This window comes from Gobius niger (assembly GCF_951799975.1).
Source record: "Gobius niger genome assembly, chromosome: 12".
Classification (NCBI taxonomy): Eukaryota; Metazoa; Chordata; class Actinopteri; order Gobiiformes; family Gobiidae; genus Gobius; species Gobius niger.
The window spans coordinates 14,291,276-14,318,748 of record NC_136863.1 but is presented as its reverse complement, the minus strand read 5'-3'; the positions used below and the strand labels follow the sequence as shown (position 1 = coordinate 14,318,748).

Here is a 27,473-nt window from a genome sequence, read left to right as displayed (position 1 = left end):
ATTAAACAGCAAAATAAAAACATACTCGACTCCTTTTTGTTACTGGCCATTCCTTGCTGCCCCCCTGCCACAAAAAAGTACCAAGCAGGATGTGTGGTTTTGGGGCCTTTGATTGGGTTCAACCGCTGCAGGAGCTGGAGAGAAGATGTTACATGACGTGTGGTGCGCTGTTGGGAGCTGGCTATTAAAGCTGCGGTATTGGATCGGAAATAATACTGAACAATGTTACAATGGCATTACAAAATAAAAACTCACTTTATTTGTGCCACTCATTTACAGTTAAATTGGAACTTTCTAGGTCAGGGGCGTCCAAACTTTTTTCACTGAGGGTCACATACAGATAAATATACCAACAACTGGGCGGTAAAGGTCAAATATATAACTTCACCTCTATTGTATTAAAGGGACAAGATGCAAGTTGGTCATTTTATACTCTCTACTGCCACCTCAGGTCTTATGTGTAACTGCAGCTTCTATATTAAGCTCGTGCATGACGGCACTTCGGACCGAATTAACAACTGTGACAGTGCAGGATTTTATAGGCAGTTGTGGTGAAAATGTCATACATTAGGACATTGCTGGAACATGTAGGGGGAGGAAAATACATAAATTTAACATTTTTAAACTCTGTATAGTCCCTTTAAGTTTGTCAATAAAATGTTAACTATGATTTTTAATTGAAAATTAAAAAAAAAACAGCCTTCATCACAGCTTTCTATTAATGGAATTTCATTTATTTTATATATACTGAATTAAAGCAAATATATATATATATATATATATATATATATATATTAGATTTTTAGAATTTGCAGTGGGCCAATGAAAAGTGGGAGCGGGCCACAGCTGGCCTGTGGGCCGTAGTTTGGACACCCCTGTTCTAGGTCAAAATGACAAACAAAGAGTCCATGTGTGTTACAAAAATATTATTGGATTTCTTTGCAATGTGATTATTGTAACAGGTTATTTAGAAAGTCCATACAATTACGGTGCCATTTGTTTCAAAATATGGATTTAGTTTAGTGCAGATTCTAAATAACTTAAGTTTTAACACGACCAAAGTATAATCTTCTACACTGACATGCTATTGAGAACATATTTGTAAAGGTTTATAGGCTTGATATGATAAATCCGCCTAGATTGATATTTTTGTATGTGTGTGCGTGTGTTATTTTTAGCGGAACTTACTTAATGGTTGCAAAAATCAAAGACCGCAAGTAATTAAGTGCAGTAAATTATTCTGCCCTACTGCAGTTTTTTGCTGTTGTTGTTGTTCTCGGGGAAACGTCTTTCAAGTCAAATTTACCAAGAAAGAATTTACAAAAAAAGATACACAAACACAGTCTTTTTTTTTTTTTAACCGTCTTTAAAAAGTCAAGAAATCCTTAAAGTGGGGATGGAAATACAGCAGCAACGAAACAATCCTGGGACAACTTCTGAACTTGGAATAAACTCCACTATAGCACTTAGAAATCAGAGACAAAGCTACTTTCATGGTCAGAAAGAATGGATAATGCAGCTTATCTGTAAAGCCGCAGCTGGCTCAGACAAATCACTGAAAGTTTGGACCATTATGCACAGTCCACATGCACAACACAAGCACACAGGCACACATTCAGCCGCCTCTATAAATACTTTTTACAAACTGCACACACAGTATTGATTATTGGGCTCTGCCTTTAAACGCGGCTCTAAGCTGCTCCCTGCGCTCAGCTGTTGCACGTGGAAGTGTTAATGAGATACACTAATGTTTCTGCCTGGGAGTTTCAATGTTTATGTTTGTGCCAGGGGATTGGATCCATCAGTGCAGCATTTAACAAGGACAGGCCCAAAACAGAAAATGCTGTGGCTCTGTGCATGGATGCTAACTGCGATGGCAAGTAGCACGCAGCTATGGTAGCATCTCTGTTATTAATCAAACCATGCTCTTTCGGCTATTTGGTACAATACAATTCAGGGAAAATTAGGCAAGAGGCCAGGTTTGAGAAACCCCGGTCTAGTTGGCCCAATCAGCCAAAAGAGAACATGTGATGCAAGACAAGGGCAAATCATCAGTTGATTTGCTACTGACAGCCACTTGCCTTTGAGAGATGTGGAAGGTGAGACTAGTGGGAGCAGCTGAGTCAGAAGCAAATCTTTTGTTCCTTGCTTGCATTCGCTCCCTCTCCAGAGAAGCACTTCACTCTGACACATTATTTCAGTTGATTAAAGAGCATTGCTTCATTGTAATTCCACTGTGGACTCAAGCAGGAAATTAGTTTAGTATCTGCAAATTTCCTTTAATGTTTAATTTCTTCGCATGGTTTAAGTTCTCAAAGGTATTCTTTTTTTTTTTTCAAAATGTCACTATAACATTTAGCACAACTTGAGCCAAAACATAATTCCTAGAATAATTTAAAAAAGTTAGGGCATGGGGGTTTCAGTGGTGGGTCACAAATGTCCAAGTAATGCTGGAATTTGAAGAACTTGAGCGGGCACTCCCATGTGACAAATTGTGGTATATTGTGTTCAAATTATGAAATTAAAAGATAAAACAGAAATGCAGGGATAGAAAAAAAAGGAGATATTGCACCGACCCAGTCATAAAAGTGAGTCTAAGAAGTTGCCAAAAGCCACACTTGCAGCTAGATCAAAAATTCAAAGAAATTAATTATTCTGATACCGCATACTTTGTAGGTCCAAAATATGCACACATACATATTAAACAGCTGTTTTAGAAATGAGGTTTTTTTTTCATTAAGTTACGGAGGGCTGGTGCAGCACTCTATAATCATTATACTTTGATTATCATGCAACATTCAAGTTATCCCTTAATGTAATCTGATGCAAAGTAAGTGGAGCATGTTCTTTATAGCTGGACTTTATAAAGTACAGTGTTATGTCAAACTACAACAGCTTCCAGAATCATAAGAATACACACCAAGGTGACTTCAAAAGATCTCTTTTTGTGGTAATTATAGTGGAAGCAAATATGGAGGAAGTGACAGAGAGTGAGGTGCTGTCAGCTGCTGCGGTCTACCTCGGGGGGGAGCTTTAACTACCAATTCTCTCCTGCTTCCCCAGTGCGAGAGCAGCCACTTAGTCTGGCTCAACTCTGAAGATGACACGTCTTCCACAAAAACTGTCTCTCAGAATATCCCATTGAAACACACATCGATTTAGCTGTGCAAAGACAAACGGATGAGACAAGGAGAAGACGAGAGGAATGAATCATCAGTAATTCAGCCTCCAAACAGACCAATTCAAATTTTGCTGACCCTAACCCACTTTTGGCATTGACCTGTCAGTTGTGAATCACTGCGTGTTTGTCAATAGAGACATGGAAGGTTATTGTTGTCATTTCAACAGCTTTCCGACACAAATCATAAACTTGAATTAACTCAAAATATTGTTATTCAGATGTGCTATGAAAAGATCTCCGCCGGTACAAGAACTTCACAGAACCAGGCAAGATTTCACTGTTTGTACTTTAGAAAGTACAAGGTTGTAATGGACTTGAGTGCAGCTGCTGTGAATACGGGACAAAGAGGCAGACAGACCAAAAGAACAGACAGATCAGCTTTCAGTGCTCATTGTTTTCCTGCACTATAGTGTGCAACACTGGGCCTTTCTCTGTTGTGTCTCCCACAGAGGAGCGGGACAGAGCCGCATTTAGGTTTGGGAGGGCAGCCTCCATATGCCACACAGCCAGGCAGGTTGACGCGCATCACACCCCCTCAGACAGAAGATAAAAGCAGAACAAATCTTGATGTCCCAAGGGACAACGCAGCGTCTTCCACATTTCCCGAGACCGACAATTGTAGACGTACAACACATTTAACAAAACACACTGCCATAACCGTATCTTTAATTGGTGTCAACATTCTTCATCATCGTGTGTCAAGGCTTTGCTCTAGTTAGAAGTACAAAACTGGAGCACACGAGGACAAGATCAGCCCATCTGCAGTGAGATCTAAAAAAAAAAAAAAATCTTAGGCTTGCCGCTCGTGTGCTATTCGTACTAAACTATAAAAAAAAAGCTGTCAGGAGTCTGCTGGGATTTCTCACAGGGTGCACCGCGCTCCAGCCAAAGATAACCTAAAAAAAAAACTCCAGCAGAATAAGAAATGACGTGACAAGACTTCCAACAACCTCACTGCAAGTAGTTGCCCTGCCTCAGGAATCTGCCATGCTGTGCTTTTATAGCCTGCCCAGAAGGATTTCCTCAAGTAGACACAATTTCAATAATTAGCCAAGGAAAGATGTGGCAACAGAGGCATTAGAAAGTATTACACTGTTGAGTGCCATAACAGATTTTCCAGAGGCTTACACAGTCAAATCAATGCAGTTAAGTGGTCTGTTTCTTGTTTTGTTGAAACAATACAAATAAGAATTCACGCCAAGAGTAACAAACAGAAACCTAAAGCCACTCCTTAAAGCCAATCAACACTTAAAGCAACCTTTTGCTGTCAAGGCAAGACATCTAAGTTTCCACTAAAGTCAAAACCTTTGAAATCATTTAACAAATACATGAGAATATGGGTGCTTTTCTTTTTGTGATGCTGAGATTTTGGAGGGTTCAACACATTTCTCTCTTCTGGTAATCACCACACGCAAAAATACTATTAGAAAAGATGGGATTAAAGCCATTTTAATTACTGAATCAAATTGCCAGTGGGCATCCACAGTCCCTGGTGTCACTGCTGCTGCACAGTGCACACCGGGCTAATTGGAGTGGAAGGAGTTGGCAGAGTCAGTCAGGTCAAAGAGCAGAGGTCAGTGGTTTAGTGAGCCTGGGGTTAAGCTGGACTGGACAGAAGGCCGCCAGCATGGGGTCAGCAAGTGACTGCAATAAGAATGGAGGGTCCTAGAATACCAAAAAGGTGCAACACTGTGGGAATGAGTAACACTGCCCAAAATAGGGAATGACTAAGTGAGATTTGACATGCCGTTTGACTGTACTAACAAGACAATCTTCAGAAGTGTCTGCGGGGTTTATCCATCCATTGCACAACAACCGCATGACACCCAGTCTTGTGACAGAAAGATCGTGGAGAATAAAAAAAAAAAAAAGAAGTGTACAACCCACAGGATAAGTCTGAGCTTCTTTTTGACTGATTATTGTTGACTAGGCTTGTCACAATAAAAACAAATTGAAGTTCGATATATTGAGGCAGGAAAGTATCGCGATAAACAATATTATTGACTCTAACGATACTAGAGGCAGTAAAATGACAGTAAACATTTGTTCTAAAAGTGCATCATCACATCCTAAAATACCACACAAGCAGCAACAAACATAAAATATAATGAAACTCAATTTGCTTCAGTTAGAAATCGAAGTTTTACAAAGAAAAAAATAGGGGGGAAATGCTAATAAATGTACAGACGATAAATATCGATCCCAAAAGTATATAGTTTATCTGTCATTTATAGAACGATAAATCAATATAATTATAATGTAATTATCGTGACAGCCCTACTGTTGACTAATAATATTTTATTGTGTTAGATTTAGGTGGTATTAGTTATTTTGCTCAAGGCTAATCTTTACTTTGCACAAATAATAATAAAGGAAGATTCATAACTACTTAATTCTGGGTATTTCTTACTTGTTTTGCCCATAATTAGTTAGTGACATGAGCTATGAAGTCAGCTGTCACATAGAACATACCATGTCCAACACCAAGTCTAATATTCTCTACCAATTCATTTGCAGCCCATTGTTTCATGTTAATGATTTTGAATTTTATTGCCATGAGTTTGTGGCTTGTGTGTATTAGTGATGAGGCTTTGGTGATCAGTAGTGGACTCACACAATCAGCGTGTGACCACTGTCAGATCAATGAGCCCCAAGGAACATAGCTGACAGAGTTTGATCCGTAAACGAGTCTCTTTTCCCTCCCGTTTCTAAACACTCCACATTTCCGCGGCCAAAACCACAGAGCAGGCTCTAGTTTCCCCATCGTCTTCAGGGAGGGTGGAGTCTCGACATACTCTGCAGTCTCAGACAAGTCCTCGGTCCTTATGGCAGCAGTCCACAATGAATGAACCTCATTGTGGGAGCGATAAGCAAAAGGCTGAGACCATGGGAAACTCCTCACTGCACAAGACTCAAAACAGACCAGGCACACGGACAGAACCACATGAAACGCTTTCCTGAATATGGTGTATTTCATTCAAACACTACTAAATTAGCCTTTTACGCTCACTTCAAACACAAATCTGGCTTCTTATTCCCCGCAAACTTGGCACAGCGGCGCACTACGAGTCTTGAGGGGTGGTCTCTGGCCATTGATGCGGCCAGCTTGCCTCATGTCATAGGGTCAAGGTAAAAAGAAAGAAAAGGGAGTAGGGGCTCAATGAAGAGTTACAACCTGTAGTAAATTAAACCGGTGTTAAAGTTGAGCTGCACTGAAGGGGGAGTGGCTGTTTAGAGAAAGACATATGGTTGCGGTTCATGGCATTTCTTGGTATTGGTATTTTGTTTTAAGTTTATTTTATAGTCGCTTCATTTGCTATGCTGGGTGCACACAGTCTGGTCGGAAATGCCTCAATATGGTGCGGTTTATTACAAATGGAATCGCATTGTCTTCTTCAACACACAGGACTATAATGTAACTTTTCGGCTGGTCTTTGTTGGATTCATTCATGCAGTAAAAGCTGTTGAGTAAATTTAGAACAGGCTTGACATGTCATCCCACTAAAAGTGGCCTGGCAGTTGTCTCTGCTTCTGCATTGTTTTAAGAGTATTATTTCAGGAAAGGGTGGACAAAGGCGAAGTAATTAGATACAAATTGAGTCATTGTCAATGTGGGGGGGGGGGGGGGGGGGGGTCATGATACAAAATCAAGAAAAGAGAAAGAGTGACATACTACAAGAAGTTCTGTGCTAGTTGAACTTGTACTACACTAGCGCTACAGTTTGCCATGTGACTCCAAACAAAGCAATGGAAAGCACAAAAGTAGACTTATGTGAAACAAATGAGCATGTTAGCTCTGTAGGAAGACAGAAATCCCAATAGTCAACCCGTTAGTCGTCATCAAACTCTGCCGAAATATCGTTTTTGGCACAATTCGGATATGCACGCTCACAAGGGGATGAGCAAATCACCATAAATCTGACAGACTGGCTTCATTTCTGAGACTATTCCGACGCAAAGAAATGCTACAAATGCAAAGAAGTGGGTCACACGCTGCTCCCTGTTGTTTGCTGTGGTAAGTAGAAAAACAAACTGATTTTGACGCTGTACCTAAAAATGCCTGGCGCAACTTCGCTGATGATATATTGATGGACTTCAGCATCCGATTACGTTGAGTTTGTTTGACTTTCTCTGACAGCCTGTTGAAAATTGCTCACACAAAACATCCGAGTCCATGAGTAAGCTCAATAGTACAGTTGGACAGGCGCCAACATGAGGTAAGCGAACAGTAGAGCAGACTTGGAAACCTGTTTTCCCAAAAGATTGATCCTTGAGCCTCCACAAACCTCCACTCTTGAACAAGTCCTGACCTGTAAATAGATTTTTTTTTCCCACAAGCTACACTGACACATAGTACACATAACTACATTTCTAGGGCTAGACAAGACTTTCCTCACTGCATGTTGGCCCTCATCTTAAGAAAAGCTTTCACTGCCAGTAAAGATATAAACAGCTTAGATCAGTCAACTGAATCGGATGAACATACAGACACAGATTAAAGCAAGTCCCCCCCAAAGTCGCCACCAGCTTATGACCTGCGTCTTCACTTATTCCTGCATTGACCTCATAGTGGCCGGTCCTCTGCCCTTCCCCCCACCCAGTCAGTCTCCTTTCGTCTAATCCAGCCCTGACTGGGTGGCAGGGCAGTGGCAGGGCCCGGTGGTCAAATGTAGTCTGTCTGCCTTCCTGTCTGCCCATATGCTGAGGCCCTATCCCACATGCAGTGGTCAGAAGGGAATGAAAGCTGCCCCAAAAAGCACCAAACCCACCAGCAAACTCCAAAGAGAGGATAATGAATTACATGTTTCATCTGCTGTCAAATCGATTTAATAGAAAACAGCGTGCACATGTTTCTCTGTTCTCAAACTCTGGATAATGCAATTCAGTCATTCCTTTCATTAACGTACGACACATGACTTGGGGTGACAGAGCTGATAATAGCCCCAGTGCCAATGTGATATAGTCGGTATACTTGGGAGACATTGACAATGAAGGCTTCAGGTAAATAAAATGAATGGTACCCGTAACTCAGGCCCACAACAAAAGGAAGAATGGGGTGATGTGTGAATAAAGAATTCGACAGTGTTCGACTTGTTCAGATTTGATACTAAAAATGTGAATATAATAAAAATGATAAGGATCTAGTTGTTGTGCATCGTGGCATGTCTTTCTTGCCCAATTCTTTCTGTTCTGTTCTGCTGCTCCAGTGGCTGAAATAAACATAGTTTGCAATGTATGGCTTTTAAATACTACAACGTATAATAATATAGATGAAGAAAGCAATGGTTGCTATTGTAAAGGCAGATATGAAAGTACCTTGGTATCAACTGGAATCAAATGTCACCGCATACCCGTTAAAACAAAGTTACCTGAACATTGTTTCTAATCCCAATCATCAGGCTGTTATGGAACTTCAGAACAGCTATAAATCTACGGGTGCTAGCGGCGCGTTCAGAGCCAGACCATATGATGTTACAGCAGGAAAAGGTGGTGAGGATTTGCGGGGGTGGACAGCAGTAAAGTCTGACTGGCCTTTGTGGCTGCTCTGAAAAGCTCAGCGGGGGGGAAGCTAAAGTGTTGCCTGGGCGAGACAGTTTTTATGAAAAGTGCAAAAACAGCGAGCAGCCACAGATGTTGCTGTCAATAACGCGCGTGCACACACACACAGGCACCCACGCCAAAGTCGCCACGCCCAGGCACCCCTACACTATACCATAACGTGGAAACACGGGAAGGAAGGAGGAGCGGCTAAAACAGATGGTGAGTGTGTGAATGGGTGCGCGACGCAGCAGAAGTGTTTGGCGAGGTGTTGGGATGCCATTAGTGCGTCAGCCTCGAAATTCCATCATCGGCTCCGGGACACAAACACATCACCGATCCAGGAACCAGCGACCAGACAAGACCGCACTGACAATTATGCCACATTGTTTGCCACTTAGTAAGGCTGAGTGTAATTATAGCCTGGCCACACATGCAACAAGTCAACAACCATGTGTCTGTTCTGTCATGTTGTTCCTATAGGTCTGCATTGCACAAGCGAGGCAGGGGCTGTCATAGCTACCACCTGCTGTTAAGTCACGTGACCGTCTCAAGGTCATGTGACTGTGGTAAGCGCACTTCAGCCCAGCTTCCACACTTGCCATATCAATGACGCTGGGCTCTCTCATTAGGCTGCGAAGGTGATGTGAGGATACCAGGCTGATCGTCAAGTGCCTGTGGATAAATATTCTGCAATTCGAATGGAAAAATCTTAAGACAAAAAGCACAATTGTATCAGATGTAGAAGCATTTTAAAGCACTATGTTCTTTACTCAATCGCACTTTGTAACATTTCTGGTGACACATTGGTTTAATTTATACAAACATCAAAGACTTTGTAGAGCAAAATTATAGTTTTGAGGCGGCACGGTGTACCAGACGCCCCATGTGCGCCGCATCTGGATTGTGGCCTGGTCGCAGCGTTCATATTTTTGCTGCAGAAACGGCGACGTGAATAATTTTCTATTTAAAGCCTAACGGATTTGTAATTGCACCCATCCACTTCCCACTCCGAAACCCTCAAGAGAGAACAAACAAGCCACGTTGTCAAGTTTCAGATGGGCAGTGAGGGCAAGACAGAGAAGGTGTGCAAAGGATTGAACCCCTGTTGGGCGCTCAAGTGTCCCACCACCGAGAGTCATGACCCTGAGCTCCAAACAACCAAACTGCAGCGTGACACTAACCCAACTTCAGATGAGTGAGGCACTTCTGTGTGCTTCAAACTCCTACTGCTTATTTTAACCACCCAAAACCAATGAGCTCCAAAACAATCCACCGTTTTAGCACATTCTCCACCATTGTTTGTAATTCAGTCAAACACTGAAATAACAAACATCAAATTAAATCCCCATGCTCCATTTCTCTTTATATATTTTTATTTTATTTTATTTGACCAGAATGTAAAGAGGAAAGCACATTGTAAAGTCAAAGAAATCATTGATATTATGTGTTGAATATTCTATGTCGGATAATACTATGGAGATGGTGAAAGAGACAAGATTTAACCACACCCGTGTAGTGTGATTTTTTTAATATATATATTTTTATATTGCCAACATTAAAATGACAACACTAAAGGGCAGGAAAAAGCACAAGTCGAAGTGAAATTTCAGATGTATGCAGCACGGTAGCACCTCCAAAATGTGAATCAATTATTGAACTTAAGACAAGGAAAAGCGACCTTTGTTTGCCCTCACTGTTCTGATTCTTGAGTACCGGTAATCAGTGTGTGTTCTCCAGACTGATCCCGCTCATCATCACTTTCAACTTCGTGGTTCTCATTTTCTTCACATTAAACACTTTACAGACGTGCTAGGAACTGCTGCAGAACAGAATGTCACTACTAAATAACAATCTCAGTAAAATGAAGCCATCTCGTTCCAGAATCCAGAAGACTAAAGCACAAAGTAATGTGTATTTTACCAAAGTGGGCAACCTCGCTGCATTTGCATTATACAAAATGAATGAGCACAGTATTTTAGGCAAATGATTCACTCCCATGTGAAATACACTCTGAAATCCATCCGTCACTCGTCAGCCCAGACTGTCCACCCGCCTGATAAAAACAGAATCCTATCTAAAACAATAATGCAGCTCTTTTTAACCTGTGGTCCGATCCACAGACAAACATTCAGAGCAGCATCAGGTTGCCGTTATTGCTCCACATGGGTTTGTGTGAGAAATGGGACGCTTCGTCATCTCTTGTTCAGCATCCTCTGACTGTGCATCATGCTCTATTATAGGCTAAAAGCCCTTAGTCATCGTCACAGGGAGAAGAAAGGCTGCCGGACATTCTTTGTAAATGAGGGCTTGTGCTCAGCCACATGCAATCTCTTAATTCCCCAAGGAGCACTGCCCACTTGTCCCCTCTACACTGCCCCAACCCCCACTGACCTCCCCTCCTTGCTTGTTTCTGGCTATGGGACATGAATAGGTGGTATCCCAGGGTGCTAACGGTGCTAAGGAAGAGTGCTGCTTGGCTCTGAGCCCAATCCCCATGGTTACTCTGGGGGCAAGGGACTGCTGGCTCTGTGTCTTGGGATACAACCACCTTTGCTCTGCATTCACAGGAGCTTGAAGGAGAGGCTGGGGCATCATTAACGGTGACATGCACACCTTTAAGTTGCCAGGCCAAAACAACCTGTAGAGCAGTATTCTACTTCTGATCTAGTGTGTGTGGGTGGATGGGGGGGTGGGCACTAACTTGGCTTCATGACTGATAAGGATACAAGAAACAAGATGAGCTCGAGTTGAAATGAATGATTGCACTAACATTATCATTTTTAAAAAGCCTCAAGCCTCCTGCTCTTCAAATGTGTTGCCTGAACCTCTATTCTTTATTAAACAACGCGGTTATTCTGTGGGGAAAGCAGCAGCACCAGAGTATTCCCCTTCAATTTACATTTTACAATGTCTATGTTTAACTTCAAAGCATAACATAATGGACTTCAATTATTTTACAATCAATAGAAGCCTCCACGCTGACAATCCGCAGACAAACGCGTTTTGGTTTTTTTCCTTTTCTCCCCTTGACAAATGAACATTTTGTGATTCGTGGTGGGCTCGCTGTACAGAAGCCAGCGAGTGTGGTTTGCAAGGTTTTACTGCGTTTGTTGGCGTGAACACCCTGCATGCTTCCTATGACTCATATGCAGGTAGGGATGCGCGAGGAGCTTGTTCCCAGTTACAGGCGTATCACGAATAGTTTCTGACGGGGTCTTACCTTTTACTTGACTCTCATAGTCTGTGATAATCTCTTTATCCTTTTTAAACCTCGGCGTGGACATTTTCCCACCGCTTGGGGTGACTGCTTGCTGAAAACTTGCACAAACTGTTTGTCAACAAGCGGCTTCTTCCTACAGCTGCAGTCGCATCCCACACACCGGATGAGGGAAAAAAATGCAAAGAAATCGAAGGCGACTCCAATGAACAGTTAGCACCACTTTCCAAATGAGCTGATCGTCATTGTCCTGCTTTCTCAGCCAAATGCGCAACACCGTTTCCACCACCAGAGTCAGTCGGTCCGTGGGGAGCAGCCTGTCCAGTCCAGCGCTGCGAACCTTAGAAGAAGAATGGAAATAGTGTCCCAAGTTTCTGTAGGTCTCCACCGCCGCGCGCAAGATTTCTTTAGGAGTTGTTCTAGATTTGGACAAGGCAGCAATGGCTCTGCCCAAAGGGTTGTTAGCTAATCGGCGGTGATTTCCAGTTTGGGACCCGCAACACTTCCCCCCTGGTTGTTCTCCCTCGACGGTTTCTCCCCAACTCTCAGCGCAGGCAGGCTCACAGGCAGACAGAGCAGGCAGACTGCAGCACAGCAGCTGGAGCGCAGGGAGAGGAAGGGCTGACGGGGAGGGATCATCTCACACCAACACACCACAGTGCTGCTTGTGGGGGACACCAGAGTTAGAACTGTGTTTTTATGTTTTTTTATATATACATTTATAGGCTACCTCGTTGTTGTTTGCTTTTTAAACTTGTGCTTTTATCACGTAAGCACGCTTCAGTTTGTATGCGGTGTAAATACGTTTGTGGAACAGAATCTTAAGAAATGAAGCAATTGACATTCACTGATATAATAATTAGAATACATGCAGCATATTGTCTTTCAAGTAGAATCTGTGATATGCTTACATACGTTTGTTTGGAGCGCCATCTACAGGACAAAATAAAGTTTGAGGGACGAATCTTTATTTTGTTGCAAATTTTAAACAATCATGCAACAAAACACGAAAATAAATAATATTTAAATATACTTGAGATGCAATGACTAAAAAGCAACAAATACTATGTTATCAACACTCACTTTTCCTTTTCACAAACAATATTAGCACAACACTGAAGTTTCAAAATATCTTTGACATGAAATTCACACGAAACAGCATCTCTGTCACCTGACCAATATATATCTTTTTAGAGCCATCACACATCTCTACAAGTCAACAGAATTGTAAAATATCAAAATACAAAACAAAAGGTTCCGGATATGTCAAAAGATAATCTAATGAGCAGGAATAGAGAGGTCAAATTCTTTGCAGTGCAAATCCAATATAGTATGTAGAGTGGTGTTGAGCTGCAAGGCCGGGGGGTCTTTCCCTACAAAAAGTTTATGCATGAAAATGTTGCATGTAGTGCATTAATTAAGCATATGATAATGCAAAGGCAGCTTAACATAACATTCCGTCACTGTAAACACAGTATAAAAAGTCTAAACATCTATGAACAAAGGCGAACTGTTAATAATACGAAAAAAGTTTGATCTCACAAAAATACATCACACTACCATTCACTGAAAAGTAGTCATATTTCTCCACAGATTAAGACAATACTGAATATTAACTGACTTTCACCATTGACATGACTATTCAATTATGTTAAATGTCATCCATTTTTAAAGAAGGTATCTTCAATGACCTCTGTGAACCTTTCTTTCATCTGCTGTCGAAAGCTTGCGTACCACTCCAGTAGCCTTCTTCTCCGGTCCACCTTCTGCTCCTGACTCATTGCCTTTTCTCTTTCTAAAATTGACGGCAACTCCTTCCAGTCGCTGATGAATATAAATGGAGCTCCAGCAGCTTTTAGCAGACGCAAGGGGGCAGTGGACCCTGCTGCACATGTCCCCGGTGTCTGGACATCTTCCACAACTGGCACTGATCCATAAGAGCAGGCCTCATAGATGCGATAGCACTCTGTGTTGAATCCTACAGGACAGAGGGTGAGCTCACTTTCTGCAAGAGCCATCTGGTACCGTCTCAGACTGTCTGTTGTTTCCTGAGGGAGCCACCTGATACACATGCAAACAAAACAAATTAGATAAACTTGAACTTTATATCAACAGGTGATTGAGCAGAATAACAACGCACTTTTCGCGTGTAGAGGTAAGACATTCTTTAGCTAAGCCAGAATTAGACAGAACCTGCATGAGGGTTTCTCTGGAAGAATTTTTGTAAACAGTTCCTAAGAAATTGCAGAGGTATTGTCTGTTGGAGGTGATCATCTGGGCATTTGGTCTAACCAGAGGAAATTGCCTGTATCTGGAAATGCAAAACTCAAATTATACATCTCACAGAAATATGAATTTAAATATATATTGTTGCTTAAATGTTACATACGTTGCAACGCCAAGGGGCCACTGGAAGACATCCTTGTCATTTACCCAGGGGCTGTCATACACAACAAAGAGCAAATCAATAAAGCCACCATTCCTCTTTAAATAGGGACCTATCCAGTCGTTGTTGCACTGCTCATTTCCCAGCAGGATCACAGCCACATGTGACACTGTGCGCGAGTGCACCAGCGCTTGGACATGTTCTAACCACCGGGTTGAGTAAGAGACTTTTTGTTGCTCACGGCCGTTCAGAACCAGAACAAGGCTGTTCATTTCCAGTGGAACATGTCCCTGGACCACAGCAGGTCCTGTGTAGAAACTTAAAAGATAGATAACAAGAAATGAATCCTTGAGCAGAGAGTAAATTGTTATGGTAATGTTTTCATTTGTTACCTGTAATCAACCTTTCCACATTGCAGTTCCCCTTCTCTCCACTGTGCTACTTTGTCTGTAGGGTTAAGTGGCCCCTCTAATATATGCTCCCAAACGTAAATTCCTGCAAAGATAAAGTACTTTATCATATGTTTGCAGTTAATCTTACAGTGTGATTAATTAAATCTATACTAACTGCAAAATAATACTTATAGGCCTACGTGGGGGGGGGGGGGGAAATCGTATTATTCATTGATGATGAATAATGAGGGATTTAATCAAATGTTATCACGCACCTATTGCAGCTTTCCCCCAAATTTGGACCTTGTGTCTTTTAGGTTTGTTTTTGTTTATCTTGTTAGTGTCCAAATATTGTTTGAAGGCCTCTCTTCTTTTGTTCAAAGCCGAGTTATAGTCCACCTGTTCATTCTCCCACGGATTCCACTCATCCGCCCTGATAGGGGCAGCACCCCGATCTCTGACACCACCTATTCAAATATAGAGCATTTTTATTGGAAAACAAATGCCTCTGTAGTATCTACGACAATTACAAAACATGATATTTGTGTGGAAAAGTTACCCGACAGTGCGTTGTCTTTGTTTACCACTCGGTGGACACGGGATATTGCTTTTGTATTAAAAAACACGTTGTATGCAGCGTAAAGTGAAAATGCTACATAAGCAAAAATTATAAGAAGAAAAAGTTTTCTTTTTGGTATTTTCATTTTGTTTTCTTGTTCATATCTCAGGTTACCATTTTGTAGCTAGCCTTCATTTCTTTCGTAAGACCCTTGTTTACATCACGAGGACCCTGTAATTTCATGTAGTATAGAAATATGCCTGTCCAGAATATGACACAATACAATTTATATTTATACATTTGGAACGTAATTAGGCTTTGTACATTTTAAATATTGGTATTAGATTTTTTTTCTTGACATATTTAACGCTTAGAACGAAACGTGGCTCAGTTTTGTACGGAGTATTAGCAGGATAATTTTCTACGCCCGTATCCTGTGAGGCTGAGTCACTTCCTTTTACAGGACATCAGAGGGAAATCTGGCACGATTTGAGCGAGATTGCGTCCCGTTGTGGGTAATTTTGGGCAAAAATGATGTCCATAGCCTCTCGTTACCATGCTCGTTACGGGTCGCTTTCCCCGTACCTGAAGGCAACCAAATGCGTGATCAAAAACGTAATATTTGGAGCAAAGAACGCGGCCCAGGCGGGTAAGGACGGATAGTGGCCGTAAATGAATTATTAGAAAGATTATTATGATTATTAGATTATTATTATTATTATTATTATTTATTATTATTATTATTATTATTATTATTATTATTATTATTAATAATAATAATAATAATAATTAATAATAATAATAATCTAATAATCATAATAATAATATTTTGAGAGCCACAGACTATCGTCCACCTGAAGTTGTTGATCCAATTAAGTCTTCCCAAGAAAGCAGTGAAGGATGAAGATCCTTCTCATATCTTGTCACAGGGGCCAGCACTGTGGTCGTTCTGTATGCAGCCAAAACGGTGGTCTCTCAGTTTGTCTCATCCATGAGTGCTTCGGCTGATGTGTTGGCTTTGTCGAAAATTGAGATCAAGCAAGGTGACATTCCTGAAGGTAAAACATGACCTTCAAGTGGAGAGGAAAGCCCCTGTTTGTCCGCCATCGAACAGATAGAGAAATCGCTTCTGAAGCTGCTGTAAATCTTGCAGAGTTGCGTGATCCTGAGCATGACAAGGACAGGGCCATGAATCCTCGATGGGTTGTTGTACTTGGTGTGTGTACCCATTTGGGTTGTGTGCCTATCGCCAATGCTGGAGACTTTGGAGGTTACTACTGCCCTTGCCATGGCTCTCACTATGACGCTTCAGGAAGAATTCGAAAAGGACCTGCACCTCTTAACCTTGAGGTTCCTTTCTATGAATTCCCTGATGATGACACTGTAATTGTTGGACAATGAGCTTCTGCTCATCTTCTCAAAATGGATTTTAAAAATCTGTCAACTGTTGAATACACTTAGTTATATAATTAAAGAATTGATTCCAAATGTTTTCTTATCATGTTTTCAGATGCACCGTGGGTCTCTACATTTTGTTTCTTACTGCATTTCACATCTGTAGTAAGTAATATGAGCAATACAGGCTGGTATCATGAGTGCATTCAGTGCAAAACTGTGATTTTAAAACATAACTCTGCACAGCTTGAGAACTCCCAAAACATTTTTTTATTGCTTGCACCATGGGTGTATAGCACTTCATCAGACAATTTTCATGAAGGGCTGATTTGTTGCTTCATGGTTCTTGCTTACTTGTCAAACTCAATAATGGACATGATCATGACATTGGAACATATGTTTTTTCTTTATCCCTTTGACAATTGTAAGAAATATTTCTCACTTAATAGACATTTTTGTCAGATTTTAAAATGTACAGGTGCTCATCATATTGCATTTACTTGTGGCCATACCCCCTTTGCTATGCCCAATCCCGTCAGACCTTGGAAGCTAAGCAGGGAAGGGCCTGGTCAGTACTAGCGAATGTTGTATGTGTGAGTGAGTGGTGGTCGGAGGGACCGATGGCACAGAATGGTTGCCTCGCTTCCGTCAGTCTACCCCAGGGCAGCTGTGGCTACAATAGTAAATTACCACGGCCAAGTATGGAGTGAATGAATAGTGCAATGTAAAGCGTCTTTGAGTGTCCAGAAAAGCACTATATAAAACTGATGCATTATTATTTATTATTACTTATTACTTACTTATTACTCTGTTATTCAACTTAAACTGTGAAACTAATATATGATAGACTCATTACATGCAAAGTGAGATATGTAGCCTTTATTTGTTATCATTTTACTTATTATGGCTCACAGCTTGTAAAAAAACCCAAATTAAAAATCTCAGAAAATTAGAATATTTAAAAGATGGACTGTAATAATCACCAAAATTATAACAAAGGCTAGACATATGTCACTTTGCATGTAATGAGTCTATATCATATATTAGTTTCACATTTTAAGTTGAATAACAGAAGTAAATACACTTTTTCACGATATTCTAATAATATGTCGAGCACCTGTACTTTAGCCTTTTACATGTGAATATAAAACTGCTGGCTTAAAAACAAATAAATAAATAAATAAATAGTTCCTTCAAAACCCATGTCATGCTCTAGTCTAGTCCAGTGGTTCTCAACCTTTTGGAGCCGCGACCCCCATTATAACAGTTAAAGGGGCTCGTGACCCCCCGCCCGGGTCACACCGTGAGGAATCGGATCATTAGCCGACATAATTTTTTAAAAAACAAAGAAAAAAACAAATGGCTAAAATAAAATTAATCAAATTATGAACATATAATGGCACTCTGGTAAAATAGCACACACAAGCAACAATAAAATATTATATTATTCGCTAAAAAAAGTCGGTATATTTTATCTACATGATCTGGCGACCCCCCAAATTTATCTCGCGACCCCCTCGGGGGTCCCGACCCCCACGTTGAGAAACACGCAAAGTTGTTAACGCTTCCCAAATATGTAATATTTCCATCTTTTGAAGTGTCTCTTCATATTTTGTGTAAACAGACTCTAGCTGAAGTTCAGATTAGTCCACATAATGCACCTCTGCCTGAAGCTCTTTAGTGATATATCCTAGAAGAGCAGCAGTGAGTTGGTGCTTTAGAGTAGTATTTCCCATGACCAATGCAGTTAACTGTGCCAAATCTGTCCACTGAATTTCTCCGAGAATAGCCATGAGGTCACCATAAAGCTTCTGCTGCTGCTGAGGGCTCAACTCCATAATAATCTGAGGCAAAGGCTTGAATTGTCCACTTGTCATCCAGCATCCCAAAAGACCCCCAACAGCACCACCTGTGACAAAAAAAAAGAATAATATTAATTTCCTCACTTGTGCCCAGCAAATGACCGATGAAACAATAAAGTATGTCACAACTTTAAGCACTAAACTCACCCACTGCAATACCAAGAGGCCCCCCAACCAATCCTCCAGCAAAGGCTAGTCCTCCAGCTGCTGCTGCCCCCTTCCCAGATCCCTTCACAGTAGTTTTGATTTGCTGATTAGCTGACAACTCACAGCACAGCTTCATAACATCATTGATGCGATGAGACATTCTGAACAATTGACAGACAATGGGTATATAGTTAGCTAATTATTATGGTATATAGGCATTACAATGTTGCAATGTAACACTTCATTTCATAAAACAGATCCTTTATTAATTATACATAAATATAAGCACTAATTTAGAGCAGCCTACCTGTCTGTGTCAGCAACGTTTACGCCGTGACATTTGTTTAAAAAAAAAATCAGTGGATTTGATAAAAGATTATTACACCGGTTTTGTTTTGTTTTGCACCATCGCTGAGCTTTGCACCATCACTGAGCGCAGTGCTTTGTGGGAGGCAAATGTTGCGTTTACGGGTAGCAGACTAAAGCACAGTGTCAGTAGATGTTTGGATGACGTCATAGACTGACGTGCACAGATGCACTTACATGTTTTCGCACATTTCTAAGCAAAATAGGACGAATGCTGCAACAAAGTCTTATTGCCATGTTTTTTTTTTCAAAAAGGGAAGTGAGTACATTGCAGAAAAAAATATCAATAGGGGTGGGTAGTGATAATTCTTACTACACCTAGATGCAGCATTTATGTCCAATCCGCGTCAGGATAAGAGGGGGTAGGGTTCTGAGTGTGATGTCTTTTGCGACGTGCCGATTTCAAACATTTGCGCATTATGTCCTGTGATTTTTATTAAATGCAATGTTAGTGCTGCTGTGCAGGATTCGCATCAATGTTATTCAATCATTGTTTACAAAGAGCTGAACAAACGTAATAAAAAAAGAAAAAAAAGAAGAGGAAACGGATGTACAATTGTCTACTTTCAAAATAAAACAAACATCAGGAGTGTTAAAGAAATTTGTAGACGATCCATGCGCTATCATGGCACGTGAACACTAACATCAAATAGGAAATTGTTTACATATTACATATAAGATGAAATATAACTCTAGATTATGACAATATATATGTATGTAAATTAACGAACTTGTTAGGCGGATCTTATTTTGAAAGCCACAAGCGGAAGCAGAATTTTGTACTCGCAACTTTACAAATATGTGTTACGGGTGCATGGCGTAGCAGCGATACAGTGGCAAGGATTATTGTTAACCTGGATTTCTTATATCCGTGGATTTATATTTTGGGTATGAGGGAGAAATCCTGAAATGAGCGAGTGAAATGCTATCACTTCCGGAACTGTGGATACAATTTTCTGGCCCATTGATGAATACAAGCAGGACGGCACTCCGGAATAGCTGTTTGTGCTGCATTCATAAACACTTCTTTAGGACTCACAATAACCCCTGAGAGCTGTGTCATATTGCACAATTTGTTTGGCAATGGCCGAAAAGTGTAAAATAAACGGTGAACATTGTGGTGGAGTTGTCAGGCTCCGACAAGAGCAACAAAAGGTAATATGACCAGCTGACTACTTTGCAAAGGGTCTACACATCGAGTCGACGCACTGACCACGCGGACGACCTGCAAACCCTGAACTTCAGATTCTTCAGTTTCTATAGGATTTTGTTTTATCTTTCAAAATCCAAAACGTCATAATTCACATGTTTTTTTCCGTTCATGATACAATATGTGGTTGAAGAGTTAAATGCCTGTGTTCCAGAAGCTTCCTCTTTTATAACCACATGCTCAAACTTGTGTTGGCTGCTAGTTTGTTAGTTTCGCTTTTTGTTTGCGCTCCAGTAGCCTGTTTTGCTCAGTTTTGCATATAGGTTTAATCTATTTGATTCATTCAAAAATATCTGATCATTAGATTAGAGTAGTAGCTAGCTTTTTACCCTCATTTTGTCTGGCTGGAACGCCCCCTGAGATTGGTCGTTACTTTGTCACGTGCGCAATAATTGAGACGGGCCGTTTGTATTGTAGGCATTGTAGGCCACAATTTCATCAAAAGGAATCCCACACTTTACTATGTTGCAAAAGTGCCAGCAACAGAGGCACATTTTGTTTTGTACATAACCAAAACAAATCGGGATATGTAGCCTACAGGCTAACTTTTCCGTTTCCACACCTCAGTATCAGTATGGCATAAAAATACACTATTTTGCATCACATAGACAGAGATGTGACACCAAGCACGCACGGTTTCATGTTGACCAAATGTTCAGTGTTAAACTATGTGGATGTGTGGATTTCACATGTTTCTTCTCTTCATGAGTTTTCTTGATGCTTCTTCTGCCCTGACTGTTGTGTTCTGTGACAGGTAGTGAAAGAATGTGAAAGTCGTGGTGACCACTGGTAAGTACCGCCAAAGTTTATTGTATATAAATGTAGTCAAGCATTTTACTACTCCTTGGAAGGATTAACCACAACAATCATTTAATGAAATGCTACTTTTGTGGTGCATGATTGTTTGGTGCTTCATTTTTACACTCAACATTATGAGCCTTATTAGACTCAGACCAATTATAGATCAATGAACTGAAAACTAATCCATAAACTTTGTATCAGGGTTAAGTAACTGATACATTTTGAGACAGTGTGCTATAAGTTTTAAACTTAACATTTGTAGTCTAAAAAAACAAGCCATAACCGACCTACAATCCTGCATGTCCTTGTTGTTGATTAATTGAAAACCTTACTGATCTATCACTAATTCATCATTCTCCAGGAAAAAAGTGTCTGGTGACTATGAGGCTCTGAATGATCGACTTAAAACCCTTCCAGACCAGCTGTCTTATGACATAATGGTTAGTGTGACACTAAATGTTGAAGGACTGAACTAAATGCTAAATACCCTTTGGTCTATTTATTGTATTTTATTGTTTACTTGCAGGTGCCATTTGGGCCTTTGGCCTTCATGCCTGGGAAACTGGTGCACACTAATGAAGTCACAGTACTACTTGGTGACAACTGGTTTGCAAAGTGCTCTGCTAAAGAAGCGCAGAAGATTGTCGACCACAGGATGAAATGTAAGCACAACCTCCTCAATCCATCTGCATCTTTTTTATGTCAACAACAAAACAGTTGTCACTGACCATGTACATCCAGCAGAGGGCGGTGTTATACAAACTTCAATATTCATTATCTGAGCTCTGAGGTTATGCCTCCACCAGCCATATGACAAATGTCTTGATGGTTCTAAATTTCAGTGTACCTTTTTTAATATTATGTTAACTTCAACTACTGCTTCAGTCACATGCGAGTGTATGCACATCAAAGTCTACTGTGTGTGCTCAGTAATGTTGTTTGTAGCCACATCTCTAGTGCTTTATTTATTTGTTAATTGTTCATTTCTTCCCCATTTTGTTCATTCCAAGTCTGAGAAAGTCATATGGAGTCAAATGGGCCCTCATAACGATCTGATGTGATGTGAACATTATTAGAGTGTTTAGTGAAGCAGAAATGTGCTGCCACAGCCCATCGGCAGCCCTCCGCCCCCATGCACTCGTCCCCTGACCCGGCCCACCCTGCTATTACAGAGCTAAGTGCTGTAATACAAACAGAACTGGCTGAAATGTGTCAGACAGCAGCAGAGTTGTCAGGCCTTCTGTGTTTGACCTTTTCTCACTTCCGCTTGATGCGCTGACTGGAGGGGCTTCCAATCGCCATGGAAACACAGGCCCTCTGCTGCTATTAGTAAAAGGGCTTAATTGTTGTGAAGATTTAATGATCCGGGGTAGTATTCGGGGCAGAATATTATGAACTGTTTGTGTCATCATTTTTCATTTTTTTACCCTCCAACATCTTGAAAATGTTAACACTTTAGGAAGGCCTTAATTTGTTTTTATGTTTCACACACACAAAGTGACTTCACGCCAGTGTCTGTCTCTAATAATGCAATTGTTTTGTTCAGATGTGAACAATGAACTTGATGAACTATCAAAGACAATGAAGAACTTTGAAGCCAGAGTTGGCTTCACAAAGGATATGGAAAAGATGTCACTGGTACGTACTGGTAAAAACCCATCAAATGGCTCTCATGCGTAAAGTGGTTAAAACAAATGCATCTCTTTTTTTAATAGAACAAAGATGACTATGTGGACATCAGAGAAGATGTTGCGAACAATGATGCAGCTGCAAATAAAGGTAAAGTGCAGACAGACAATTAAAATGAAAAAACAATGCATATGAACTATGTTGGTTTTGCAGGAAAACATAGAGTTGCACACAGGCCTAAATCCAAGCCCAAGTTGGGCCCAGTTATTGACCTAAAAGAGGAAGATGAGAATGATGAAGATGAACATTTTAAAAGTGTCCTAACTGAGAAGGAGCTCTGGGCTCGACTGGATGAACTTGAGAAACTGGAGGAGCTGCAAGATGAACAAGACAGGTACAAAAACGGTTTTAGAACTACTTCATTCTGAGTGCAACCACTCACAGATCAAATGCTTTTCATTACTTTAGATTGTCTGACACTGCTGACATGAATGGTGAAGACACATCCTCATCCTCGTCAGAGGAAGAGAAAGATGGAGATCCTGCAGCTTCTATGAATGGAGTAAATCTGAAGCCCAGCTGGACAACTGGGCCTCCGAGTAAAGCACCACCAGGCAACAACACAAAGGACGATGATGAGGAAGAGGAAGTCAACTGTTTGCCAACTATCTATTTCTCTCACACTATTGAACCGAAGAAGGTTAGCATATTTTTTAAACAGTGTTATCCATTCAAACACAAGACTTTGATAGATTTTTTTATTTTTTTATTACAATATTCTTCTAGGTAAGGATAAATACAGGAAAAAATACCACACTGAAGTACAGTGAAAGAAAAGAACAAAAGGAACACTCGAAAAAGAAGAAAAAGAATGGAAACAGTAATGGACACGCCCATCCTGAATACTATAAAATCACAACACCAGCAGACATCTACAGGTATCTCTTTTAACCCTTTTGATTATAAGACAGATAATCCCACTTGGGTCGTCTTACTCCCTTTTGTCCTATATTCAGGTTGTTTGTGGATGTAAAGAACGGAGAGCTTTTACCGAGAAAGTCCATCCTGAAGTCGCGCAGCAGAGAGAACAGTGTTTGCAGCGACACGAGTGAAAGCAGCGCTGCAGACTTCGAGGAGCGGCGGATGATCGGGCGCAGTTTCAGTCACGACGATACAACAACTCACAGCGACACCAGCGACGGCATTACTGAGGAAGACAGCCCCATCATGGCATCCTCGCACCCCACCAGCCGCTTTGAGGTGAGCAAAGTGTCGAGGTGTCTTTTTGTGTGCGTGTCCATAGTAAAGATGTACAGCAACAATGGTCGTTTGTAGTGAACTAATGATCAGACTTTAAATGTTGCCACTTTCTTTTCATCTTTTGTAGGCATTTTCGGGCACTGTCATAGAAAAGGACCCGATGCCTACAACCGTTCCCCATTTAACCATTGCACATCCCGCTCTGCCCACCATCCTGGAGAGGAAACAGGAGGAGGTGGGGCCTGAAGTCTCCTCCACTACAGACAACAGTGTTCAGCCACCGCCACCACCACAGCCCGTCACCAAAAAGGTCTCAAAGTTTAAAGCTGCCAGGTTGCAACAAAAGTGACAGTTTGGAAACAACGAGTGCTCCATAATATCTTTGTATCTGTTTTCTACATCTAATACCGCACTGACCACCCCACCCCCTCGTCTATTGCTATTTACACTGCCTTTTGTAAACTTTTAAGCATTTGCAGTTCTGTCTTGCCTGTGTAGTGAACAACATTTAGCAGTGCTTTAGGGTAAGATTTTGACTGTCTTGTGCTTAATCGCTCTCACAATGGTACTTAAATGTGTCCATTAGTGGGGGGCATCTAGTGAACAAATGGTGTTCATCTGTAATATCTTCACTATAACCGTAGCTTCTGTCACATAGGACAAAATGCCTTGCTTTTTCCTGAAGCAATCCTTAATCACAATCAGGAAACTTTGCTTAACCCTTTTTTCTCCTGAATTACCTAATGAATGTATACTCCTTTGTGACAAGCTTTATGTAGAGGCTAAGAATTAACATTGATGTCAAATAAATGACTTTGGCTACAAGTCTAGTTTCTTTTTATCTGCGCGTAATATTTCCTCAGGCTTTTTGTCTCACTGGGGCTTCCATTGATCATTGTCTCTGAACTTAAGTTATTAATGTTATACACTTTAAAGAGCTTTTTTAAGGACCTAAATTAGTAACTTCTTATGAGTTTTATGTTAATTGCAAATCTGAATGATGCTCTCAACTTTTCGAATGGCAAAGCACGCATATTAGCGACCATATTGATACTATAATGAGTCTGAACCCTGGGGATTTTTTTTTTTTTCACAAGAAAGCTTAATCTTAATGTGTTTTTGGGTGTCAGATGGGATATTTATGCAGACAAATTAATATAAATATTCTTGCAAAGTTTTGTTGCATTTTTGTTATACAGCAACCAAGGCATATCATTAAGTCCAGTGCTATATCGGTTCATTCATAATGTCCTCTCTTTCTACTCAAGCGCTACGTATTAACCACATGGGCCAGCCCTTGATTAAAGTTACCCAAATCGAATCATGTTTGTCTTTGTATAATGATGATAATACTGCCTTACATTTGTACAGCGCTTTACAAGCCGGTGTTGCTAGAAATCTGAAATATGTCTGCTATACAATTTGAAGTTGGGAAATCCAATATTTATTTCCAAACTCATCTGTGTCTTTGAGGCACTTTTAAAGCCATCATGTGTTCATTTCATTAGGGGTAGTAGGTGGGTGAAAAGTGGGTGTTTACTGTAAGGGGGTTGCCTCTCCTCAGACCTGTCTTGTAACTTCGCTTGGAAGGGGACAACACCTGCTCTCTCCGTGGAGATGTTGCTGCTTTGCTTTATCCACCGGAAGCCAAAGGTGGGTATTATTGTGATAACCCCACTGAAGAAACGGCATTGTCCAGTTTATCATTAGGAGCATGTCTTGTATCATGCTCATATTTGTAGTGTTACAACAGTTTATTTTCCATTGTGAGATCACGACTAGATGAAATCTGGAATATTGCGCTGCATGGCTTTGAATAGTGTTGTATTTGTTACTTAGTTGTTGCTTATTTGATTTGTTTGTTGCTGTAATGTTCATAGTATGCTGTTAACCATACTTAAACTACTTAAAAATCTACTTTAAAGCTAAAAGGTTAGGATTCCATTTTTCCCCTGTGAATTGGCTGGAGTGCAGGCCTTTGATAAGAAGCTTTAAAAGTCCTGAGGTGACTCCCCCCTCTATTTCCTTTGGGATTATTTCTCCAATATAAAAATCCAGGTAGCATGACACAGATTAGGCAACGCTTAACACTCCAGAGTTGTGTTAGACACAGATCAACGGTCTTATGTAGGTTAAGCTGTGAAGGTATATGGCAGAACATAGCCCCCAATACATTTTCAAAGAACAGCACACAAACTATGTAATGGGGCTCAAGATCTACATTGCAGGGATTAGGAGGGATTTTTGTGATGAGGTGTTCGAGCAGGTATTGTTGTCTAGACAGGTACTTGGGCCTGAGAGGTGCGCACTTCAAGTTACACTTGTAAATGCCAGATGAATGGATTAAATGAGAGCGGGTGTATCTTCTTCTGCTGTTAGAACACAGAAGTCTTCAGCCAGCGCTCTGACAAAAGTTAACACTCCAAAGTGAACCAGTTCCTGCTCTTTTAAAGAAGCAAAGAAGTAAAGTGTGCAGGTGAGATGGGGTCACAAATCACATCATCAGAAGCACGACTCTCATCACAAAATGTCAAAATGTTATGTCAAAAGATCAGAATAAATGAGTTTATACTTCTTATTTAGTATACTGTGCACTGACACTATAGGGATAATTAGTGCAATAGTAACATTTAATTTTGATGGTTGTGGCACTATATTGTAGTAAAGAAAACTTTCATAAATTGCCTCATTGACTTAAATAAGAAGTTGACCAAATTCCATTGAAGTCACAACTGCAATGAGGTAAAGCAGGACTAGTCAAACCCTGGCACGGCTGTCAGAAGCTGGAGGGATTTTGATTGGCACAATGCATGTTGATAATGACTGAGAGTCATTATCAGAGAGTGTCATGCCACCTGATAATTGCTTTCCCTTCAAACTTGTGTCAGATAAACAGAAATACATACACAATTTCCACTTTAAAACACATTATTTTTGAGAGTCACATGGTTTTGAGCAGAAATACATTGTGCAGACGGGATATTATCCTGCAAGTCTGTAGAAAATATAAGGCCACAAATGTAGTCTGGTTAAACAAAAGGAGGGCTCCCACATACCCCTCTCTCAGTTAAAAAAAAATGCACAATTGTTGAGTGACATATAAGTAAATTATCTTACATGATAAACAAAAAGAACAGGAATGCTTCATGATATAATGTCAAATTAGTTATCATATTGGTCAAAACTCATGCTTGATCTTCCCACCGTGGCACCCCCGAGATTTTCAAACTGGTAATATTTACGCCAAATAAAAACCATGTCGTAAAGGCCTAGACCTTTACGACATTGCATACATTAAAACAAATGTGTATGAAATTGTTAAAGAAGTATTCAGTCTCAGTCTCACATTTTTAGATTCGGCTTCAATGACTGTCTATGGGCTATATCATACACTGGAATAACTAATGAGGCGTGCGTCTTGGAAACCCCAGCGCACATTTTACGCACGGACACGGTGCCAGTCTGTTAGACATACCGGCGGCCAGATGAGGGAGACATACGGCTTAGGGGCATGTCTATCTAACTAT

The 27,473-nt window shown here is 40.7% G+C and overlaps 5 protein-coding genes across 9 annotated transcripts in view; 2 read left to right on the top strand and 3 right to left on the bottom strand.

Annotated features, from left to right (window-relative positions):
• Nucleotides 1-12,187, bottom strand: part of srgap1a (SLIT-ROBO Rho GTPase activating protein 1a) — a 62,220-nt gene extending 50,033 nt beyond the window's left edge. For all 5 annotated transcript variants that reach the window (XM_079568266.1, XM_079568265.1, XM_079568263.1 and 2 more), the window contains exon 1: nt 11,943-12,187. In XM_079568266.1, coding sequence (XP_079424392.1) covers nt 11,943-12,006 — 64 coding nt within the window. In that variant the 5' untranslated portion in view covers nt 12,007-12,187. The remainder of the gene's footprint in view (nt 1-11,942) is intronic.
• A 698-nt stretch (nt 12,188-12,885) lies between these two features.
• rxylt1 (ribitol xylosyltransferase 1) lies at nt 12,886-15,473 on the bottom strand. Its single transcript, XM_079567702.1, has 6 exons — nt 15,277-15,473; nt 14,993-15,184; nt 14,718-14,820; nt 14,329-14,643; nt 14,080-14,250; nt 12,886-14,000 (listed from the first exon to the last, which is right to left on the bottom strand). Exons 1-6 carry the CDS (start codon nt 15,419-15,421, stop codon nt 13,598-13,600), a joined length of 1,329 nt encoding a protein of 442 aa, XP_079423828.1. The 5' UTR covers nt 15,422-15,473; the 3' UTR covers nt 12,886-13,597.
• Nucleotides 15,474-15,807: 334 nt separating this feature from the next.
• On the top strand, nt 15,808-16,763 carry LOC306971935 (cytochrome b-c1 complex subunit Rieske, mitochondrial-like; the record flags this gene model as incomplete). The annotated part of the gene is given in 4 exon segments (XM_079568374.1): nt 15,808-15,925; nt 16,119-16,177; nt 16,181-16,334; nt 16,337-16,763. Coding segments are annotated over 4 exon segments (672 nt in total). The 3' UTR covers nt 16,678-16,763.
• A 1,459-nt stretch (nt 16,764-18,222) lies between these two features.
• Nucleotides 18,223-19,115, bottom strand: LOC306971676 (protein C19orf12 homolog). Its single transcript, XM_079568022.1, has 3 exons — nt 18,988-19,115; nt 18,681-18,841; nt 18,223-18,580 (listed from the first exon to the last, which is right to left on the bottom strand). Exons 2-3 carry the CDS (start codon nt 18,838-18,840, stop codon nt 18,315-18,317), a joined length of 426 nt encoding a protein of 141 aa, XP_079424148.1. The 5' UTR covers nt 18,841; nt 18,988-19,115; the 3' UTR covers nt 18,223-18,314.
• Nucleotides 19,116-19,835: 720 nt separating this feature from the next.
• Nucleotides 19,836-24,735, top strand: uri1 (URI1 prefoldin like chaperone). Its single transcript, XM_079567295.1, has 11 exons — nt 19,836-20,201; nt 21,011-21,045; nt 21,419-21,497; nt 21,584-21,719; nt 22,604-22,695; nt 22,773-22,836; nt 22,900-23,080; nt 23,155-23,386; nt 23,473-23,624; nt 23,703-23,946; nt 24,074-24,735. The coding sequence occupies exons 1-11, from the start codon at nt 20,130-20,132 to the stop codon at nt 24,293-24,295; spliced, it is 1,509 nt and encodes a 502-aa protein (XP_079423421.1). The 5' UTR covers nt 19,836-20,129; the 3' UTR covers nt 24,296-24,735.
• Nucleotides 24,736-27,473: the final 2,738 nt, after the last annotated feature.

Bases quoted from the DNA above. Each gene is read 5' to 3' on its own strand.
- rxylt1 (XM_079567702.1), bottom strand. From the start codon at position 15,421: ATGAAAATACCAAAAAGAAAACTTTTTCTTCTTATAATTTTTGCTTAT. The intron at 15,185-15,276 runs GTAACTTTTCCA...ATATTTGAATAG, and splicing joins CAAAGACAACGCACTGTCGG to GTGGTGTCAGAGATCGGGGT. The intron at 14,821-14,992 runs GTGCGTGATAAC...TTATCTTTGCAG, and splicing joins TTGGGGGAAAGCTGCAATAG to GAATTTACGTTTGGGAGCAT.
- LOC306971676 (XM_079568022.1), bottom strand. From the start codon at position 18,840: ATGTCTCATCGCATCAATGATGTTATGAAGCTGTGCTGTGAGTTGTCA. The intron at 18,581-18,680 runs GTGAGTTTAGTG...TTTTTGTCACAG, and splicing joins GCCTCTTGGTATTGCAGTGG to GTGGTGCTGTTGGGGGTCTT.
- uri1 (XM_079567295.1), top strand. From the start codon at position 20,130: ATGGCCGAAAAGTGTAAAATAAACGGTGAACATTGTGGTGGAGTTGTC. The intron at 21,498-21,583 runs GTTAGTGTGACA...GTTTACTTGCAG, and splicing joins AGCTGTCTTATGACATAATG to GTGCCATTTGGGCCTTTGGC. The intron at 23,081-23,154 runs GTACAAAAACGG...TCATTACTTTAG, and splicing joins CTGCAAGATGAACAAGACAG to ATTGTCTGACACTGCTGACA.